Below are 22,363 nucleotides of genomic sequence, written 5' to 3' on the forward strand. Positions count from 1 at the left end.
AGGCAATAAATATAATAAAGTAATAGAAAAACGATATCCGAAGCTTCATCAATCTAGAGGAGAGGCTTAGATGGGCTGGAGGGGATGGGACGTTGACCTCGCATTCCACCGCGCGGACCTGCTCTCTTTACTTGAAAACTTAGGTACTCCTGAAGAATATTGTATGGTGGTATATAACATTGTAAGACGTACATTTTATATTTTTAAATAAAAAGTTATATATAGTTAATCTAGCATTTATGTGTTGAGGTCGTTCAGTCGTGGTGCAAGCGCAGGTTTGTGGGTTCGATCCCCATCCGAGGAAATTAATTATTAAATATTTTCATTTCTTCATTCTGGTCTACTCTCTCAGCTTCCATCACTTGGGAAGCTGAAATAAATATATTTACTTATTATTTTACCTTATTATAGAACAATTAACTATTAAAGCAGTAAATAACAGCATTCAAACGCGAAACGCAATCTCATAAAATAATTCCGTCATACAAGTTTTATTAACTTAATAAGTATTTAAAACTAAATTATACACTTTAGTGCAATAAACTGGTTGCCGAACAGTTAAATATTACGTTAAGGCAAGGTTAGTACTTTCAAAACGCGGCAAGACTTAAACGGCCAGATGGTCAACTCGATTCGTACTGTATACAAAAAAAGTATAAGAAGAATTGATTGGGATGCAGAAGAATAGGCGTTGGACGTAGAGCATGTAAAATACAGACAGATTAAAAAATAATATTATTTTTCTATGAATTTTGAACTACAAATAAGGTTTACTGGAAATCTAGTCTATTTGATCAAATATAATTCTTGCGTAAATAAATGTACGTGACATTTATCTTAATCTAACAGCAAAGGAACCAGCAAAGGAGGTGACCATTTTCGAAGTGAGCTTTTCTTTCTAGCTAAAAAGTATATTTAATGTAAAAATATTAAATATTTTTATGAATAGAAGTTTTTTTTATATTTTAAATAAACTGGAATTTATTATTCTATTAATTACCCATATCTTAGTACAAATCTATTATTATATGCCATATGATATTACAAGCAAAATTTTAAGAACAAATCCTACTAATTCTTTTTAAAGTTATTTTTTTTTAGTTAATTAGAAAAAAAAGGATATCCAAACATTCGTCCCAAATATTCAAGTCCATATTCGCTTAGCTGTCACAACAGTCGTAGGTATTGTTTGTAAAACGAAACGAGGACGTTTTTGAGAACCTGTTCCCTCGCACAGGCGAGTGCCGGCGCGTTTCCTCAATGAGTTTTGTACTTCAACGTTTTTAATACAACTTGGTTGACTGACCGCTGTTTTGGTTGACTTCACGCAAATACCATAGTGTTTAAATTATTTTTTTTATTTTTCACGCAATTTTAGCAATACATTAGTTGAATTTGCAGGTGTCCAAGTTAAGACACTCTGTCCTCTACTTTTCAGTTCGTTGTTATTTTTATTCAAATCAAATCATCTTCACATTGTATCCTTCATACATTATGCAGAGGGAACATAGTGTTGAGACACTCCATTCCCCACTTTTCGCCGAATTTTTCGTGGCGATGTGTGTTTAGTGGGGGAGCGCCATGTTGGGCTTGGATCTTGATGACAGAGCATAGAAATGAAAAGACCTCGAGTGGGGATCGAACTCACACACCCTTATGCCACGAAAGCCTCGGCCACAGATATTATTTCTTCAATAATGAGTCACGTATTCTCTCAAATTTCTCCGGCGCTATCTTGCCAGTGTCCCTCCGAAACAAAATGCATTATATAACCGGTAACCGTAATGGAAAATATTTTTTAATGTAACCCATTAGCCAAGCTCGAGACCACAGTCCTCTCTGTAATTTTGGACCTCACTTTTTTAATCTCTGCACCGGCTCTTGATGGGTTTCTGAGCGACTGTCCATCGAGATCCTTATCTTAAAGTATAATAAGAGGAGACAGACGTTACTTATATTTTATTTAACGTCAAATGTGATCGAACTGGTGCGATAAGGAGTTTCGAGATATTTAGTTTTGTTATTAATTATGTGTATACTTAACGATTATCATCTTTTTCATATTTATAATTTAAAAAAATAATATTTGAAATTTTTAAATTAAATATTAATGTTTTTAGTTATTTTGGTGGTTAGCGTCTCACTATTAGGATTGCGGTGAACTTGTAATGTTTAGTTAGTGGGAATTGTACATTTTATGGTTTGGTCGATTTTCGAGCTAACGTTTTCAAAGTAAGTCAGTAATTGCTTTGTTAATGAATACACTAGCGGCTCCTTTGATCTCGGTAAAGTTGTCCGACTAGTGGTTCCAAATCCGTCATCCCACGTACCATCTTAATCTTGCATAGATTTCTCAATTCATTTCAGTATAAAGATATCACGTTCATTAAATATTTCTAATTTATTGGAAGTCGTTTAGACATCGATATTAATGTCAGGTTTTTATTTAATTGGATCGCTTTTTTTTCTATATTCGATTAATGAATGATTTAGAACAGGATTTTTAAAGAAGAAAACAAGTTTTCATGCGAGGTCACTTCTAGATTTAAGACTTCGGTTATTGGTTTAGGTAAAAAAGGTTAAGTTTTTTTTTTTGAATGAACAATTGGCTGACCTTTTTTAAAAATTAGTTTGTTTATTATTTAAATTTAATGCATTTGTATATATATATAAAATAATAATAAATTTTGTATTAACAGAAAAAAATAACGTTTTACCATCATCGTTTTTTAAACAAAAAATTAAGTCAGTATTTTATACTTCACCATTGAATATAATAAATGATTTATTGTATATCTATCAACATTCAACAATAAGCGATAATATTTTCATTTTAATAATATCCGTGTCCGTGAGACTATAATTGAAAATTCAAGCAATAAAATTTAAACTTCCCGTACCTATCCGTCCGTATCGTGTTAACTGTGATATATTATATAGAGCTGTAATTGATATTGCAAATTAGAATTTAAATTTTTTACACGTTCACTTTCCAAAGATCCGTCCAATCTCCAATAAAAAAAGAGATATTATTTTAAATACAAGATCCTCCTCCTATTACTGTTCAGTATCTTACTAAATATTACAGACATATCTGGATCAAAAAAGTACCCATAAAAACCCCCTCAATCCTAGTTTAATCTATATAATCTATCAAATAATTCCAAGATTAGCGTCCAAGTATATCAGCTATCTATTTCTTGATATCTTAAAAACTACAAGAGAAATTTTTGGGAAAAATATTAGATATGTAGAATATAATAAATCTCAGCTATAGCTTTATGACGACATGACACCATCAAGCACAATCTTGATGAAACCAAAACCCACCGTAACGCGAGATGGCCGAGGTCATTACACTTTTTTGTTTATCTCCCATAGCAATGATATATTATTTACGCGGCACATTCTTTGCCTGACAACGACTAAGAATTTAAGGACCCTGGCTCCATTATCATTAATGCGCCTCACTTGGGTCCTTCATGTTTATCGTCTCCGAACATTTTAAACCTAATTTAAATAATTAAGCCGGTATTATGTTTCCCATTTTGGAATATGTATCACGTATTAGGTAAATCTGATGGTTTTAGTCGGTATAATTATTATTCAGTTACGACTCCAAGATTTCTTCAGATTTCAAATAAAAATGTAAATGGCTCAAAATTGTAATAAAAAAATAAAACAGCAATTATTAATTATTGAATTAAATCATGAACGAAACTTTTTTAAAACATTTTCTTCATCGTTTTTTGCAACTAATATTAGTAAGCTCTGTCAGTTTAGTTGCAATTTAGTAAACCCTGTTCTTTTGTAAATAATTAAATAACATTCTTTTATTTAATTCTAAAGACATAATTTAAATAAATGTTCCACTTCTAAAAGTAATTAAGACAAAAATTTTAACTTTGTCGACACTTGCAACCCAATACCTTCGTACATTAAAAATATTAATCGAAGTGATTGGCCACAAAATGCTTTTAACGCAATTCGATTCGGCCGAACTGGAACTCTTGTGGAACGGAACCAAATAAAAATGGTCTCGTCTGCCATTTCTTTACCGCTTTTGTAATACCGCAGTCAGTATACGTGGAGGTCAATAAAAAATGGTAGGTGTAAAGATTGCGCCGTCTGTACTCGCCTTGAGTGTATAGGCTCAAATTACTCAGATCACGTTCAAGGTGGCTTTGCGCAAAAACGTGGTCACTTGTTAAGCTTGTGAGTTTGATGCAAAATATTATATATTTAGAATGACTAGTCAAACCTTTTGTCTTTTTCATATTATAATGAACCCAGTCGTGGCGCAGGAGCACAGGTTGGGGTTCGAGGAATAAATTATGTTTCCATTTTCTTGCTCTGATAACAAGGATAAGGGCGGCGTTGTGTTTCGCTATTCAAGAATCAACTGAAGTATCTTAACATTAGGTTCCCAACCTCCCTCTACTTACCCCCACATGTGCGAATTACCACACGAAGTTTAAACAATATATAACAACAATTAATTGTTTTACTTTTATTGATAAATCAATACTATTCATATATTTTTGCAATGTCAACATTGAAACTCAAAAAAAATCTTGTTACAGTGCCGTCCCTATCTCAGTTTTATAATCGATAGCATTTATGTAGATATATGCTTACATACATAGTTACAGCAATCTGGAACTTATGCTCGATACAACTCCTCCCATCCTCAGCCATTTAATTAAACCACGATACTTTATGGCATCAGTGATTAAATGTTTTCGATAAATGCTGAGAATGTAATAATGTAGAACTCAATTTAAAGCGGTTGAAATATGATATTAATTTTAACTTTCTTTTTGTTATAGGTACATTCATTCTAAAGAAAAGCCGTTCAAATGTACGGAATGTGGAAAAGGATTCTGCCAGTCCAGAACTCTGGCAGTTCACAAGATACTTCATATGGAAGAATCGCCTCATAAGTGCCCTGTGTGCAGCAGAAGTTTTAATCAGCGGTCTAATCTGAAGACGCATCTATTAACTCACACAGACCACAAACCTTATGAGTGCAATTCTTGTGGAAAAGTTTTCAGAAGAAACTGTGACTTAAGACGACATGCTTTGACTCATGCAGTTGGTGATGTTCCAACTGGAGATGTTTTAGATGTTGGCGAAGAAGATATAGGTGGACCAGGATCACCTATAGAACCAGGATATGATGATGATGATCCAGAACTCTCGTCACCGGAACATTCACCTGTAAGGAGAGCACGGTCTTCTTCAATTGAAAGCATTGGAAGGGAACGTAGTGAAGAAAGACCTCGAGCAGTTTCACCGTCTCCAGTAGAACGAACGCATTGTCATCATAATGAGCCTAGAGATAGAGCAAGTCCATATACAATGCGTCCACAACAGCACGAAAAGCATAGAATGCCATCTTCAGATTTATATGAAAAACGAAGATACACAACAGATGAAATCATGGAGAAAGAAATGCGTTACTCGGATATGCCTGAACAACATCAAATTCGACATCCGCAACTGCAGATACGTCGTGATTTACACCAAGTCGTTCCACCAGATCCTGCAAAAATTAACCAAATGTCGAGTCCACCTATAGACCCTGGACCCACGGGAATGTATCTGAGTACGTTTAGAAAAAGAAGTCATCCGCCGGACATGGGAGACAATGTAAGGACATGTGCAGCTGTGTATAGAAGTCGATCACCTGAACCTACGAATTTGACAATGCCAAGACCGCCTATGAGCGCTAACGATGTGATGGTCGGCATTCCACCAACAATGATGGGCATACAATCATATCATAAATTTGGCTTGCCGTTGCCACCTCCACATCCCCAAATTTCTTACGGTCCAATGTCACATTCTGCGCTAGGCCCACAGCAAACTGTTGCCCAAGACTTAATAGTGAAACATGCTCCACCAAAAGACACAGCACCCAGTACTTCTACAATTGTTACTACTTCCAAGGATTCTTCACAAGCTGCAGCTAAGGAACATAACGACGCAGACTCCAGTTTAATCGCAAACGGGATCAAAAACATCGTTGGAATACAACCAAACTCAAATCCTAAGCCAGGAACGAGTCAATCAAGTGCACCTAAAAAAGGATTTAGCATAGAAGATATTATGAGACGTTAATTTTAATAATTTAAGTATATGTAAGTGATAAGTAAGACTTTGTAAATAGGTTATTATTATTTTATTACTAATATAATTAGTGGTATTTTTGAAGTATTATTAGATGAAAGTTTAACATGCTATAATAGTAGAAATAGTGTATGTTTGTACGTGTTTGCGACGTTGATTTGGTTTTCGTAAAGATCTCATAAGGTTTTGTTTGTGCAGTGTTTTTTGTTTACGTCCAAATTTTAAGAAACTAGTTTTTATCAAAATTATAAGTTTAACGTAATATTTAGATTTATGTATGATGTTCGAGATTCCAGTGTTATTTAATTTGTGTGACGCAATAAATGTATGTGACTATTTTATGAATAACAGCGTGTTATTTATTATTTAAATATTTTAGTTAAAGTAAAAAAGCAATGTTAGTTTTAGTTATTTTTTATATTAAAATAACATAAGTTCTTAATGTTAAACTGTAAACATTATAAACATTTTTAATAATGTTTGGCTCTTCGGTATTGTATTACTAATAAGAATTTTATAATTAAAAATATATAAAAATGTGTAATTTAATCTACTCGCGTTTATGTTGTCCTCGAATTTTAACGTCGGATAAAAATATAAAAAATGTAACGTGGTTCATTTATTTACATAAAAATCGCATTTAATACAGTAAAATATGATTATTGTTTGCTCAGGTATTTAATATTAGTTCGGTTAAGTAACGTTATGTGCTGTACATTTTTTTTTATTTTAATTAATAAATCATGATATAAAATTATATTTGTTTTTTTTCACCTATGGATATTTGTTAGAAATAACTGATATTAAAATTTGTTATTGATTAATGCAAACACAGTTGAACTCAGTCGTGATGCAGTAGCACAAGGTCCTGATTATAAATAAGACAGATAGTGGGTTCGATTCCCATTTGAGGAAATGATAAATTAAATATTTTGTTTTGTAATATTATAATGCTGTGATAATGATACAAAACGCGGCGTTGAGTTCTCCTCCAGAATTTAGCAGAAAATGGGGACCAATACAGAGATGGCTTAATGGGAACGGAGTGTCTTAACACTAGGTTCCCAGGTTCTCTCTGCCTACCTCTCTGCCTTGCTATGTGTGGAATACAACGTGAAGCTAAAAATAAATAAAGATATGGACAGAAACTAGTGGTGTAACTAGACATGAGATTATCTCAATATATCCCTAATATCACCGACGCCAATAAACAAAGAATTTGGTAAAAAATGAGAAACGGAGTGTTTTAACACTAGATCCTCTCTGCCGCCCTGCTGTGTGAAACTGGTTTTATTAAAATCAATGTATTGGTATTATTCAATTACAAAATACCATAGACATATACGAGAAATTCTTATTAAAAATTAATATTAATAAACTACATTGTATCTCAATCGATACCCAATAAATATACATTAAAATTTTTGCAAAAGGTGTTTCTTTTACGACCTCGCTTAATGGTCGACTGTACTTCCAGTCATTTAGTCGCTCGAGTGTATGCAGTGTGTCATTTGAGCTTGAGAATTGCTATATAATTTTTATGGGAGAACGTTAATTTCTTTTGGGTGAAAGTTTTGTATGTAGGAATAAGTATGATAAAGACTATAATTAGTTAAATTATTAAATTCTTAGTTTTATTTTATTTTTGTATATTTTAAAATAAAGAAAAACAACTAACGTAATTTTATTTCAATTGTCCTCGTTATAAGGGGTTTTCTTATTGGTGAAGTAATTTATCCCATCAAAAACATAAATGTAAAAAGAAAGCCAAGTTCTGTAATAAAACGTATGCTTTCAGCGATAAAAGAAGTGAGATGTAAATGTATGCCAAGTTCAATGGTCAGTCCTGAAATTTATTTTTAACAATATAAAATATTTTATAACAACTGAAAATGCCCATTCTTCTTACAACTCGGAGACTTCATTTATGTGTAATATCTGACTTGGCTAGTTTTCAAATTAATTTACATCGATATTAATGAATGTATTCAAATTCTATTCTATTCTATTAAGATTCTATTGTAAATTAATTTGAAAACTAGCCAAGTCAGATATTACACATAAATGAAGTCTCCGAGTTGTAAGAAGAATGGGCATTTTCAGTTGTTATAAAATATTTTATATTGTTAAAAATAAATTTCAGGACTGACCATTGAACTTGGCATACATTTACATCTCACTTCTTTTATCGCTGAAAGCATACGTTTTATTACAGAACTTGGCTTTCTTTTTACATTTATGTTTTTGATGGGATATCATTACTTTTTGTACAGAAATTATAAGTAGGAAGGTTCATAATGTTATCAAAATCAAAATATTCTTTATTCAATTTGGCCATTACAAGTACTTTTCCTATAGGAAGCTACTATAGCAAGAAACTCAAGAGTTGCTCTTTTTAAAACATAGTTTAGAGTAAGCGCTTCATAGGACATTTCTCTTCGCCGAATAAACCAAGTAGGACACCATTGTGATAATACACTTCTATCTTAATATTGTACAAATCTACTGCAGCCTTTATTTCGGAAGTAGCTCCGTACGTAGTTAAGCAAAGCATGTCTTCTTTAGAAGAGTAAGGATTCCCGTTTCGAGCGCTAGTGTAGATACTTAAATCATTCCAGTTACGACATACGTACTCTACTATAGTCTCGCGCAATTTATTAGTTTGTTGTATATCAATACGCTCAAACAAAGAATATGCAAAAGCATGGAAGAGACAGCTCCCATCGGGAGGCATTGGAACAATTCGGTGTAAGGTTCTTGTTTCACCCACAAGCAATTCTATTGAACGACTCATTGTTCAACATGTCTTGGAAAAAATATAAACAATAAGTTTATTAAGTGCTGACGGTACCAATCTGAATTGATATGATCCCAAGGTTAACTTCGTTCTCTGCCGTTTTCACAAGTGTTCCTAAAACCAGTAAAATCATGAAACCCAGGCCAAAAAAACCATTAAAATATGAGCGCCTTCGTACAATAAAATGTATCTAATATAATTAGGTATTTACTTTTTTTATTATAGTCAATAATATTATGTTTTATTACTCTTAAGATGATATTTATTTATATATGAATTTAGATTATATTTATCTATGAATCTCGACTATAGTTTTTATTTTGTTGATTAAATGACAGTTGTCAGATTATAAAGTAATCAATGTATGCTGCGTTTAGAAATCTGATAAATTTATTATTATTTTTTTCTAATTTCATTATTTTGTTGGAATAACTCAACACGCAATGCCTCCAGAGTTCGATGGAAAGAGGGGAACTGAGTGTCTTAACACTAGGTTCCCTCTGTCTACCCCGCTATGTGTGGGATACACCGTAAAGCGGATTTATTTATTGGAACGAAGTTCCTTACGGCAGGCTTGGAAGGGATAGGGATTTCGCTGTGTGAACGAACTGAAAAAAATGTGATAGTAAAACCGTAAGAAAAATGCGTGGAATAAAACCGTTAAATGAGACGTGCGCAGGCGCGACAGTCGCATACACAGACGAGTAATGTATAAATACCTTTCTCTTTCTCCCTCTTTCTTTTTTTAGTTGATAATTTGAATTACGATGTTTTTTTATTTTGAGTAATTTATTATTTCCTAAAATACTGAATTTTCTAAATACTTTCTTGTACTTAAATAAAAACAAATCAGCAAAATTTAAGAGAAAAATCAAGAAAACCTACATAAAATTGAGCACGACTTTTTTTGCAATTTCTGTCGATTCTACATTAGCCGAAGGACTCGTCGTTCGTCGAACTTTGTTCCTAACTGGTGTCCCACGACACCACATTTTGGTTTTTTTTATTATTTTGTTTAAGTAATTTTTAATTTTCTCTTTTTTTTCTCTTATTTTTTTTATTAACAATTACTTAAATTTTTACTGTAAATAATTACTTTATAATTACTTCTGTTAAGATAGCTGGTAGGCTGACAATGTTTCAAAATAAAAATCAAATCAGCTTCACGCTGTATCCCGCACACAGAAGAGTAGACAGAGAGAACCTAGTGTTAAAACACTCAGTAACTAGTAACCAGTAACCAGTCAGGTTTTACAGTCACACTTTATGCCCCTGTGCCACGACTGACCTTACAGATAGTATATTATTATTAAATTTTATATATATTTCTATCAATATAATTACTTTTTAAAAGCTTTTATTTATATTTATTTTTTAGTGTATTTTTTTCTGTTTTAGGATTCTGTACCTCGAAAGCAATAAAACAGAACCCTTATAGGACTTAGTACTTAAATATTGTAATAATAATTTGTTATAATAATTTGTTATTTGTTATCATTGTGCCGATAGTGGTTTCGGTTAACGGTTTAATAGCGAAAAGCCTCGACCAACACCTTAAGAGGCTATCGCTTAGTTGTTGGATCAAGAACCGGATACAGAAGGCAGTATTACTTGAGACGGCACGTATTGTGCGGAGGTTCCTCTCTCTGGAGCCCTAGCCACCGATGGCTTGGACCCTTGTCCCGCCCTCGGAAGAGTGGTTTTTTTATATTTTTAAATGTATCTTTTTTATAATAATTTATATTTAAAAATGTAAAAGTGATTCACTAATTTAATAAAAGTTCTTCAGGTATTTAATATCAAATACGTTAATCGACTATGCAAATGCTCTTAGTATAATAAGTACTAAAATGTTTAAATTATCTATTTATATAAAAGGACTTGTCCTCACTGACTGAGATAAGACGCACGCACAGCCGTAACCGCTGATGGTAGAAACGTTAAATTTGGACAAAAGTTTACTTTCGTAATCTGGACATCCACTAAGAAGGGATTTCGAAAAATGTTAACCTTAAAGAGATGAAATAGCGGTTCAAAGTTTTTATGGAAAAAAAATTAAATCGGCACCGATTTTTATAAAATTTGAAATTTAGATTTTTAAAGGTATTTAATTGAACACGTGTTTCATCGTTTTCTAGAATTCTCCCCTCTTATTATTCCCCCCCTAGAGAGAACCTTTAGGGGTGCAAATATTCATAAATATTCATAAAATTTGAAATTCAGACTCTTAAACGTATATAATTAAACATATGTTGTATGGTTTTCTAGAATTCACCCCCTAAGGGTGCAAATAAGGGGTTGAAAGTTTATATAGAAAAATTTTTAAAACGCCACCGATTATTATAAAATTTGAAATTTAGACTTAAAAATATTTCATTGAACACATGTTTTATGGGTTATTAGAATTCACCCTTAAATAGGCAAGCGAAGCTGCGCGCGTCCGCTAGTAATAAATAATAATGAAGGATGTTAATCCATTTATTATATTTTTATATTTTTACGTGAAGCCCTTGAAGTCCACATGATGACAGGCTTTCTCAGGACATAAATTAGAGTCATTTTCAGCTACAAATGGAGACATATCTTATCTTGAAATATACTTGAAAGCATCGTGTTGTTTGAGATGGCTTACGTAAGTAATAGTGAAGTTAGTCTACAAAACAAATAAAATATTTACTAACGTATGACATAAATAAAAGCAAATATATATAAATAATGCATTGCTCTTATTTTGTTGGCAGGCGCTATGCCTAAAAATCAGTTATCATTAACTTTGATTGCTATGCTTTCATTACAGGTGCTATAAGTAAATGTTCCTAATTGAATCTATTTATTGAAAAATTATAAGAAAATATTTAAAAAAATACTAGTTTCGGATTTTTCCCTTGACATACACCCAATTACTTAACCGGATGCTAAATTTCACCATTCTAGATCATCTGGAACTTGGTTAACATTAAGGTCTATAGGTCAGTCACCCCCCTAAAAATTTACGATTTTTGGACGTCATTATCTAAATAACTGTATGAGCTGTGTTTATGAAATTTTATACACGTATACAGGTAGGGGGTCTAAATATTTGAGCTAAATATGACAGCTTTAGGTGGAATAGTTTTTGAGTTACGAATAGGTAAAAAGTGGCTTCAAATGGTTCGTGTAAAATAACACACGGTGCTGCTCGCCAGTTCTGAAACCCAGAAACTTGGCACGCGCTCCGCGCGTTTTAAATACTCAATTGGCACGCTCGGAACGCCATAAACTAAGATGAAGAAGGGATGCTGTAGTTATTGTCATTTTTAAATTTTTAAGACTAGTTAATGTTTTATTCAATTTGAGCTTATTGGTGCCAGGTGAATTTATTCAAATTATTCTTAAGAATTGTAAATCTATTAATGAAGAGAAAGTTATAAGTCAACCATAGATATAAACTAGAATAGATAAACAAGAGCAACAAAGACAAGAAATCTAAATAAAAGTGACGAAAACGACTGATTGTGGGTTCGATCCCCACTCGAGGAAATTAAATAATTATTTAAATTTGTTTTCTTTCTCTCGAGGTAAAGCGCGTCACGTAATTCTTTCAAAAATTGGCGGAAAGTAGGGAAACGGAGAGTCTTAACAGAAGGTCTACCCTGGCTACCCTGCGTGTAGGATACAGCGTAAAGCTAATAGTTAACAAAGCGTCGTTACATCAAAGACAATGACTAAACAATGAAATCCAAATCGGTTTTTCCTCAAATATATATTTTTTGCAAGTACATTTCATCGAATTCATACTGACTTCATACATATGACACCAGGATTCGTGCAGCCCACAATCATAAATCTAACACGTGCGTTGAATCTGAAATAACGAGTGGTTCTACAATCTACATAGAACTCTAAGTGGGAAAACCTTAGGTAACCTTAACCACTATCGTACGTGATGAGAAATATTTTCTTGTACCTTACTTTAGTATTTGTCGTAAAGAAGTCAAAATGACTAAGCTAGTGTTGCAATACATTTAAATTATTTTGTTGCTTAGTTTCCTAAATTTATATTTGTGTCATGACACATATGTACGCATGACTGGGGTTTGATTTCCATTCGAGGATATACTTTATGTATTGTATGTAGGTACTACAACTTGATGAGGCTAGTCGTGGCCCAGGAACACAAGTACAAAAAATAAAATATATATTATTTAAATTTTTTTGCTCTGGTATAGAGGCAAAGCGATCCAGAATTCAGTGGAAAATGGGGAACAGAGTGTCTTAACACTATACGCTACAGGATTCAAAGTATGTTCATTAAGCAGGCAGAAAGTTATCTAACATTTCACACATGGGTAAAAATAAATATGTACATTTTAAATATACCTTATCTAAATTGACGCTACTTATTCATAAATTATCAAGTTTATTTCTTTCCGTAAAAGAGATGATAATTATCTTTGGAAACTCGTATTTATAAGATTTCTAAACGGGAATAGTCGTTTGATTTAAAGTGTAATTATTTCTTTCAGCTTCGCTCTGTGTCCCACAAACAGCATTGTAGGCATCAGGAGAGTTAGGTAGACTCTGTTCCCCATTTTCCATCAAATTCTGGAGGCATTGTGTTTTAATTGGCGTAACTCAACGCAGCGCTCAGCTTCGTTACCAGAGCGAGAAAATTAAAACATTAAATATTCAGAAACAGACTGAAAAGCTACTTACTAGGAAAGCGTGCACCACCGTAGACCGCATCAACGCTCATCAGACTTGATGCAATCAACGCCTATTCATTATATTAAAAAAATAATTTCTTCAAGTGGGAATCGAACCCACACAGGCTTGTACACCTACTAGCCTCTTAATTAAATTCTGCAATTAATATAATTTTAATCGGCAATATGAGATCCTAGAACTAATACAGGTTTCAGTTGCCTCGTGTTACTTATCACCGTAAATATTTTACTATCCATATATGTATTAAGAAAATTTATTTTAATATATTTTTATACTTCCGCCGCTAGACTATAAGGATTAATAATGCTTTTAAACTATTTATATTACATTATAATATTCAAAATTATTCCTTATGTTTGTATTTATTAGGTTGAAAATATTGTTTCTTAATTTATATGAAGGTAGGCAAATTGCTCGTTGGTGATATCTCCAGTAAAGTGTATTTGAAATTAACGCATTTATATGAAGATAATAGCTATCCCGATTATAAAATGCTAGTTCTATGGGTAACCCTATAGCTAAAATGAATAAAAGTACTATTAAAAATTTATAAACTAATTTAATATAACTATGTTTTTTTTTCTATTTTTTTTAAATAATTAGGTACATATTTTTGCAGTTTTATTGCAAATTGTTTAGTTCTATAAATACTATTTTTTTTATTATAATTTTCATAATTTCCAGCTACTACTTGTGGTTTTTCATTGGTATCAATAGTTAATTGAATGAGGCCATTCGCGGCTAAGGGGCGCAAGCGGGAAATTTCGATTCCCACTTGAAGGAATGAAATATTTAATATTTTCTTTTCCTTGCTTTAGTAACGGGACAAGGCGTGGAGTTGAATTCCGCCAGAAGTAGAGAATGGAAGTGTCTTAATGGGAACGGAGTGTCTTAACATTAGGTTCCCATGTTCCTTATGCCTACCCTGCTATGTGCAGGATTCACCGTGCATTACTTATTGAAATATAATAGATTCTTAAGCAGAATAGAAAGAATAAAATCTTAAATATTATATTGATATTGAAACTCAATAAATCCATAATCAAAGTGTCAAGATTCCAATACCTTCTGCCAGTTAATTAAAACGGTGTAAGAGACCATTTTATCTTCGAAGATAGTTGCAAAATGACACGCGAGGCGCGAGCGGTGGAGTCTTTTCGACAAACTTCGGTTGGTCCGAGAAAAGGTACACAGATTAGTAAGTTGGAAGTGGTATGTTATATGAGAATTGTTTTTTTTTTTTAAATAATAATAATTGAATTTTATTGTTGTTTTCATATTTCTTTGTTTCATACTAATTTCCATGGAAATATGTGGATGTAACAAATGGAATCGTATTTTTTTCATGAAATATATTTATGTTATTGTATGTTTAAAAACAAAGAAATATGTAATGAAAAAGGTTTTTTTATTGCAATGATTTGAATTATTTATACATAATTTTTAGGTGACTTTATATGAGCATAATTTTTAGGAGAAGCTGATTTATTTTAGGATTCCGTACGTTAAAAGGTAAAAACGGAACCCGTATAGGATCACTTTGTTGTCCGTCTCTCAAGACCATTTATCTCAAGATCGCGTCAAGGCATGAAGCTGTAATTCAATAATTCAAATATGATCATATCTTTTGAGGCACAGAAAAAATTTAACTAAGTCAACGCAATCAAATTATACTCTCGTTTAAAGCCTCGATAGAGACCTCCGACTCGCACTTAACCGATTTTTTATTAGTACTATTATTTTGTATATTGTTGTTTTTGGAGGAAATATTCATGATAAAATGATCTCCACCCCTAAATTTTTGTTTTCGCTTTATTTCACACACAGGAGTGACATGAAAATATATATTTTTTATTTATTAAAAAACTAAGTGGTCATTTTTTAAGAAAATATTTTTTTATGACTAATAATTTATTCTTATAAATATTACATAACAAATTGTGCTAGCACCTAACATTTTTCGAGCAGAGCAATAAACAAAAAAAATACATCAAAATATTTTCCATTCCTTCCATTAGCGTCTCTGTTCACATTTCTCGTAAAAGGCTGTGATGCAATTTTTAAACGAATTGTTTCGACAACAGATGCGTTAGTGTTGAAACCGCTTCGTTAATTGATTGTATTATAATAGTTTGAATATGAATGGTTAATGGGCAGATTTAGTTCTAATATGAATGGAAAAAAAACACAGCGGGATAGGCAGAGATTTTTTTTTATATAATAGAAAGATATAAAAAAAATATATATTTCCATCCATTTATCTTTCATTACATACACCAGAGCTATTCATATAAATGAACATCTCTATTTTTTTAGGTTTAAAATTTAAAAGACTATTTTTTACTACAAATTTAGTTTTAAACTCATCCTTAGTTAAGTCTGTCGTTATTAATCTCGTATACTTACTTCGAATTATTCATTTCACCTTTCAAAAATTTATTACGGTTTTAATTTAAAGTATTGGCTGTAAATAAGTCGTCATAATATTTTACTGAGATACTTATTCGAGGAATGTTAATTGTGAAAAATTTAAACTTGCATCTCTCTCAAAATAAAGCTAGAAAGAAAATCATATAACTTTATTGTTCGGATTGGTGGCGGAACTTAACGCTGCCCTTTATCTAATGAAACTAAGAAAAATATCTCTCTGCATAGGTTTACTTTTTTCTTTTTTCTTATTGGAAACCGAACCCACGAGTACCCAGACACCTCGCAACTGAGCTACAATGGTGTTTATTCCAGTAAAATATTTATTGAACATAACTAGATAGAAAGATTGCAGAATAACACCATTTTATTTTTAGCAATATTTTATAATTACTAATAAAGTTTTTATGGTTCCTCTACAAAAGATACCATAATCCGTATAGTGGTCTGGTTGAAGTTTGGACGATTGGATTTTATAGTAAATTTTTTAACAGATTTGTTTTTATTAAAGTTCTTTCTTTTTTTTTAATGATAAACAAAGAAACAAAAGATTTAAAAGTACATGTCATAGTGAAAATAGTTTTTAGGGATTATATTACTTAATTCAACAGATCTTCATTACTTTCCCGATCCACATGCATGTGACTGTAAACATGATTGGTTGAGGGTTCGATTCCCACTCGAAGAAATAAAATATTGCATTTTTCATTTTCATTTCTTCGTTCTGATTTCGAGACAATACTCGAGAGAATATTTGAGAAGCGACACGCAATGCCTCCAGAATTAGGCATAGCATGGGAGAATGGAGAGTCTTATCACTGGATTCCCTCTGCTTCACCTGCTGTGTGCAAGATATGGCGAGAAGCTAAAAAAAAAGGCATTTATACAAAAATATAAAAAAAAACACCAAAACCACTTGCCATTCCAAAACACCATCGCTACGGTGCACGTCGACGCAAGCACAGTGTACGCGGCCGCCTCGGGTCTAAGAACCAGTTCCGTTCTTTATAGTGTAGACTGTAGACCGCCTGCGCTGCAGCTTGCGTAGAGTTACCATAAATATGTTATTTGAAGGATAATATATTGGATAATTTAGTAGAGAACGGAGTGTCTTCACAAAAAAATGTCTCTGTTTACGCACAAATTAAGGAAAGATAAGAAAAGGGTTTTCCTCTTCGTCTCCTATTGCAGGTTGTGATAACCCAATGGCACACTTTACATGACAGAATTAAAAGTTTAAAATGATGTAAACAAAAAACCATCTATCAAAAAATCGCGCTTTCCATTATACTGTGTTTCATTGTGTATAGTAAATAATAAGTAATAAGAATATATAATAAATATTATAATGGAGAGAATTTTTCTCTCGCTACCTCATACTGGATTCCACGACGAAAAGTGCGTACCTATTATATTATAGCATATTAAGAATATATTACGGTATTATTTATTTTTTAGTATCCTGATATAATTACAGTGATTTTTCACTACGTATCTTGTATCACTAACACAAGATACAAGATATTAATATGAAAAGTCTAAAGAATACAGAAAGTATGGTCACAACAGCAGATACATATACGACTAGAATAATGAATCGAAACTAGCTATTTTCTTGAACTCTCTTCCACAGTGTAACGAGTAGTTAATTAAAAATAGAATTACTTTTCTAAATGGATTTAATACGAATTAAAATATTTGTGGGTATCGATATCTAAATTGTATATTCTAATTAAAATCCAAAATGAACTTAAGAATAAGTTATCAAATTTAGAAACAAAAATTAAAACATTTTGCTACTTTTCAAAGATAACTTAATAAAAGTAGTTTCGTTTTTTTTCGTTTAAGTCAATCAGTGGTATCTATAGCGTGTTAAGAGCTAGAGCGTGACCTAGAATTACGTCTGGATCTAGGAATCAAATCACGATTTAAATACTTAAACATTTTCTCCGAATGGAGAGTTGAGTGAGTTCAAAATTGGTTCTTATACTAATATATAAAAACACAAAAAACACACGCTAATTCTGTCTATACTCTATAACCTTTGAAGAGTTGTACTCTTCAGGTTCAGCCTGCATCATCAAACCAGCTCGAAGAGATCCAAATATTGTATGTTGTATTCATGATAATGACACAATTAAATATTACTAGTGGGTCAATTTCAGTTTCTTGGATATTATTAGATATTATAGAGATAATAAAAAAGTAAATTATTTAATACGCTTATAAATTCTTCTATATTTCCATTATTAAAAAGACTATTAAATTAATTTACAATTTAACATGAAAACAAAAAATATTAACACTAAACTAAAATTAGCCAAAATTCACTCCAGCTTCATCATAATTATGTCGATATATTTAAGACATATTGAAAATTTTGAAGACACTTGTGTAAGTTATTTATATTATTATTATTATTTATATGATATATACTTAAAAATCTACAGAATATCCTTTGTGACATAAAAATGAAAAATGAATTTTTTTTCACTTCCCATCGAGAAGCGGAGTGTTCCGTCCTTTTTTAACTTACACACAAAACATTTATCTGTCCTTATCAACAAACAATGGCATATCATCTACTATAAAAAGAGAAAGATAAGATAGTGTTTTGAAGATTAAAATATATAAAGTATCGATAAAATTGTAATTTCATCCCAAAAAAAAACTTCAGAATTTGGCGAAAAGTGGAAAACGGAATAATTGTAATAATTGGAACACTAAGTTCTGAGGTTCTATTAGGCGACTCTACTATGGGTGAGAATGAGCGTGAAGCTAAAAAAAAAATCGTTCTAAAAAATGACTAGGTATCATAAAATTATGCACTTTAATAAAAAAAATTACATTTATAAATTACGTTTATTAATATTAAAACGTAAAATAAGACGCATTCAATATTATTGTAAAAGTTATCTATATTTATTGAAATAAATAGTGTGATTTGAAAACATTGATGTTAGCGGAGAAAGTTAACGTAAAACTATAAACATTGAAAGACATGATGACGTATAAAATGTTGTATCTTCAATCGTGAAAGGTCCGCTTTTTTCACTATATAATATATATACTTAGTTATAACATATACAAGTGAAGTCGAGGTACTTAATATATTTATTACAATTTGATACAATAAAGCCGAACATATTTGTATATGTTATTATGATTTACATTAGGTTTCCTTTTCAGTTTCACGGTGTATCCCGAATACAGCAGGGTAGAGAACCAGTGTAATGACGCTCCGTTTTCCATTTTTTGCCGAATTCTGGTGGCAATGCGTGTTACGTTTCAGAACTCAACACCGCGTTTTGCTTCGATACCAGATCGAATGAATAAAAATATTAATTTTAAATAAATATTTCATTTTCTCGAATGGGGAACGAACCCACAATCAATCGCGTTTACACCCTTATGCCCATTCGTAGCGACTGACCTTAATCAAATTTAATAAGTATAATTATCGATATCATTCTATCGACCCATTCCCAGCGAACGGCCGCTACCATAAAAAATACTTTATCGAGCACGAGGCAGCCTAAAAAAACAGTCGCCCGGTAAGTCACTCGCGTCACGAGACGGCCACAAAGAGGAAAGTTATTATTTGCTTAGCACAAACCGACGGGGTCAAATTTTTAATGTTCATAGGTTTGACTTATACTAGCGGCGCATACGCGGGTTCGCCCGCTTCAGCTTATTGTTGTATTGTAGCCAAAATCTATAAAATCTACAGATATTTGTAGCTTGTGTTATTTAGATGTATGTATAAGCTATCTTACTGGAAAGTTTCATCTTAATTCGTTCAGCAGTTTTTTCTACATATACCTATATAAGATGGAGGTTAAGTACTTTATTTTAGAAAAAATTATGTACATTTTTTTAAAAGGTTAATTAGAAGCCAATTGAGAAATCTAATGCTGCAATTCTTCTAATTAACTTATTTTCGACCGCTGTGCCCAATTGGGGACAATTAGTTAAAGATTTTTTTTAACAAAAGTTTTGAACAAACTTTACAATTTGATAAATATTAGTTTCGTGGAAAGTATAGTTAATAAATAAAAAAATATAACGATTACCCTATATTTAATAGTATTTTAATATGGGCCATATCGTATATGGTCAAAACATCAAGAACGGTACGTTATACGTTTTCTAAAATAATTCGTAGTATAATAAATAAATAGTCGTATTACTTATATAAAACTTAGTAAATGCCTAACATAAAACATATAATAATTATTACATTTACAAAGCCTTTAATTTATTTTATACGTTAGGTAGATACATAGGTAGGATACCTGCTTTAATCCAGAGGGTGTCCAGACTAATACCTGTCCGATATTGGTTTGTGGGCATACGGGTACGCGACCCCGGATCCTCGAGCCGCCACTCTTATATCCTCATCCAGTCCGTAAGAATGGTGTCCCCCCCCCCCCCCCCGTCTCCTCCTCCTTTCTCCAGCTCCCTCCTTTACCTATCCTACCCCCCTCTATTTTCCTCTCCCTTCGGTTTTTCCCCACAAAGGGGGTTTTGGAGGTCAGACGGCAGTCGCTCCAGGAAAACCACAAACAGCCACAATATGGAACGGACCAACAACAGACTGGGTACGGCTAGGGCGTCGCCGCATAACGACGCGCAGGCACATCGCCCTACACCTGCGACAAGTGGGCAAGGGCTACCGTGTCAAGTACGGGCACGGTTAAAGACGCAAGTACCCAGACGAAAACTCCGCTTTGCAACGTGGAATATTGGCTCTCTAACCGGACGATGCAGGGAACTCGCAGATGTACTCATGAGACGTCGGGTCCAGTGTGCTTTCCTCCAGGAAACTCGCTGGAAGGGCAATAAGTCCCGTAACATCGGACAGGGTTACCGGCTTATATACACTGGGTCACCTTCGGGTAGAAACGGTGTAGCGGTAGTGCTTTCTGAAGAGCTTCAGAATGGGCTCCTTGAAGTTGACCGTCGCTCCGACCGCTTGATGCGAGTGAGGGTACTGATTGAGGGCGTTATCACAAACTTAATCAGTGCCTATGCTCCCCAGGCGGGATGTAGCGCGGCCGAAAAGGAGACATTCTGGGAGCAGTATGAAGGGGTGCTACTTGCTGTGCCGTCTACCGAAGTGGTCTTAGTTGGGGGGGACTTGAACGGGCACGTCGGTAAGGCTGCTGAGCCGTATGAACGTGTTCACGGGGGTTTTGGGCACGGTCTTCGCAATGCAGAGGGAGAAAACATTCTCAGAACCTGTATTGCGTCTGATCTGGCCGTCGTGAATACGTTCTTCCAAAAGAATTCTCAGCACCTTATCACGTATAAGAGCGGGTCCCACTCAACTCAAATAGACTACTTGTTGACCAGACGGTGTCATATGGGCAGGGTAACTAACTGTAAGGTCATTCCAGGCGAAAGCCTAACGGCCCAACATCGTCTTCTTGTCATGGACTTTAACGTCACTCCGAAGAAGAAAGTAGCCGAGAAACGTAGGCCTCGGATCAAGTGGTGGTTGCTGAATGGACCGATGCAGACCGACTTCCTGGCAGAGGTGAAAAGTCACGATATTTCGACGAACACCGAGACTGCTCAGGATGCTTGGGATCGGGCTCAGTCGGCAATCATTGCGGCGGGCAGGCGAGTTCTTGGCCTTTCTAGGGGAGGACGTGTCATCGACAAGGAGACATGGTGGTGGAATGATGAGGTGCAGGAGGTGACTCGTGAAAAGAAGGCTGCCTTTAAGAAGTGGCAGGAATCCAACTCTCCTGAAGACAGACTGGAGTACACAGTAGCTAAACGTGCCTGTAAAAGAGCTGTAGCCAGAGCCCGCAGTGAAAGTTTGTCACCATTGTATGATAAACTTGAAACTGTGGAGGGGCAGAAGCTCATTTACAAACTGGCACGTTCCCGGGATAAAGTGACGCAAGATATTGCAAAATGTCTTTGCGTCAGAGATTCCCAGGGCACGCTGCTCTGTAATCATGACTCTGTGAAGGAGAGGTGGAGAAGCTACTTCCAGGAGTTGCTGAATACTCAGCACCCATGCAGTCTTCATCACGACCCACCGCCTAACCTCGGACTTATTGCCCCAATAACCCTTGACGAAACACGTAATTGCCTTCGACACATGAAGAACGGAAAAGCGGTGGGACCTGACGACATTCCGATCGAAGCGTGGAAATCGTTGGGCTCTCTTGGTGTGCTCATGCTTACTGACCTTTTTAACCATATCTTGAACACTGGTAAGATGCCGCATCAGTGGCGGCTTAGCTTCATTACCCCTATTTACAAAGGAAGGGGCAGTGTTCAAGA

The 22,363-nt window shown here is 33.7% G+C and overlaps 1 protein-coding gene across 1 annotated transcript in view; it reads left to right on the forward strand.

Annotated features, from left to right (window-relative positions):
- bowl (brother of odd with entrails limited) overlaps positions 1 to 6,889 on the forward strand; it is a 36,442-nt gene extending 29,553 nt beyond the window's left edge. Inside the window, exon 3 of the mRNA XM_085185813.1 lies at positions 4,830 to 6,889. Within this exon, the coding sequence (XP_085041939.1) occupies positions 4,830 to 6,123 (1,294 nt within the window). The 3' untranslated portion in view covers positions 6,124 to 6,889. The remainder of the gene's footprint in view (positions 1 to 4,829) is intronic.
- The last annotated feature ends 15,474 nt before the right edge of the window (positions 6,890 to 22,363 follow it).

The sequence above is a fragment of the Heliconius melpomene genome, chromosome 5 (genome assembly GCF_056956725.1).
Source record: "Heliconius melpomene rosina isolate 202511_hmr_F chromosome 5, ASM5695672v1, whole genome shotgun sequence".
Lineage (NCBI taxonomy): Eukaryota > Metazoa > Arthropoda > Insecta > Lepidoptera > Nymphalidae > Heliconius > Heliconius melpomene.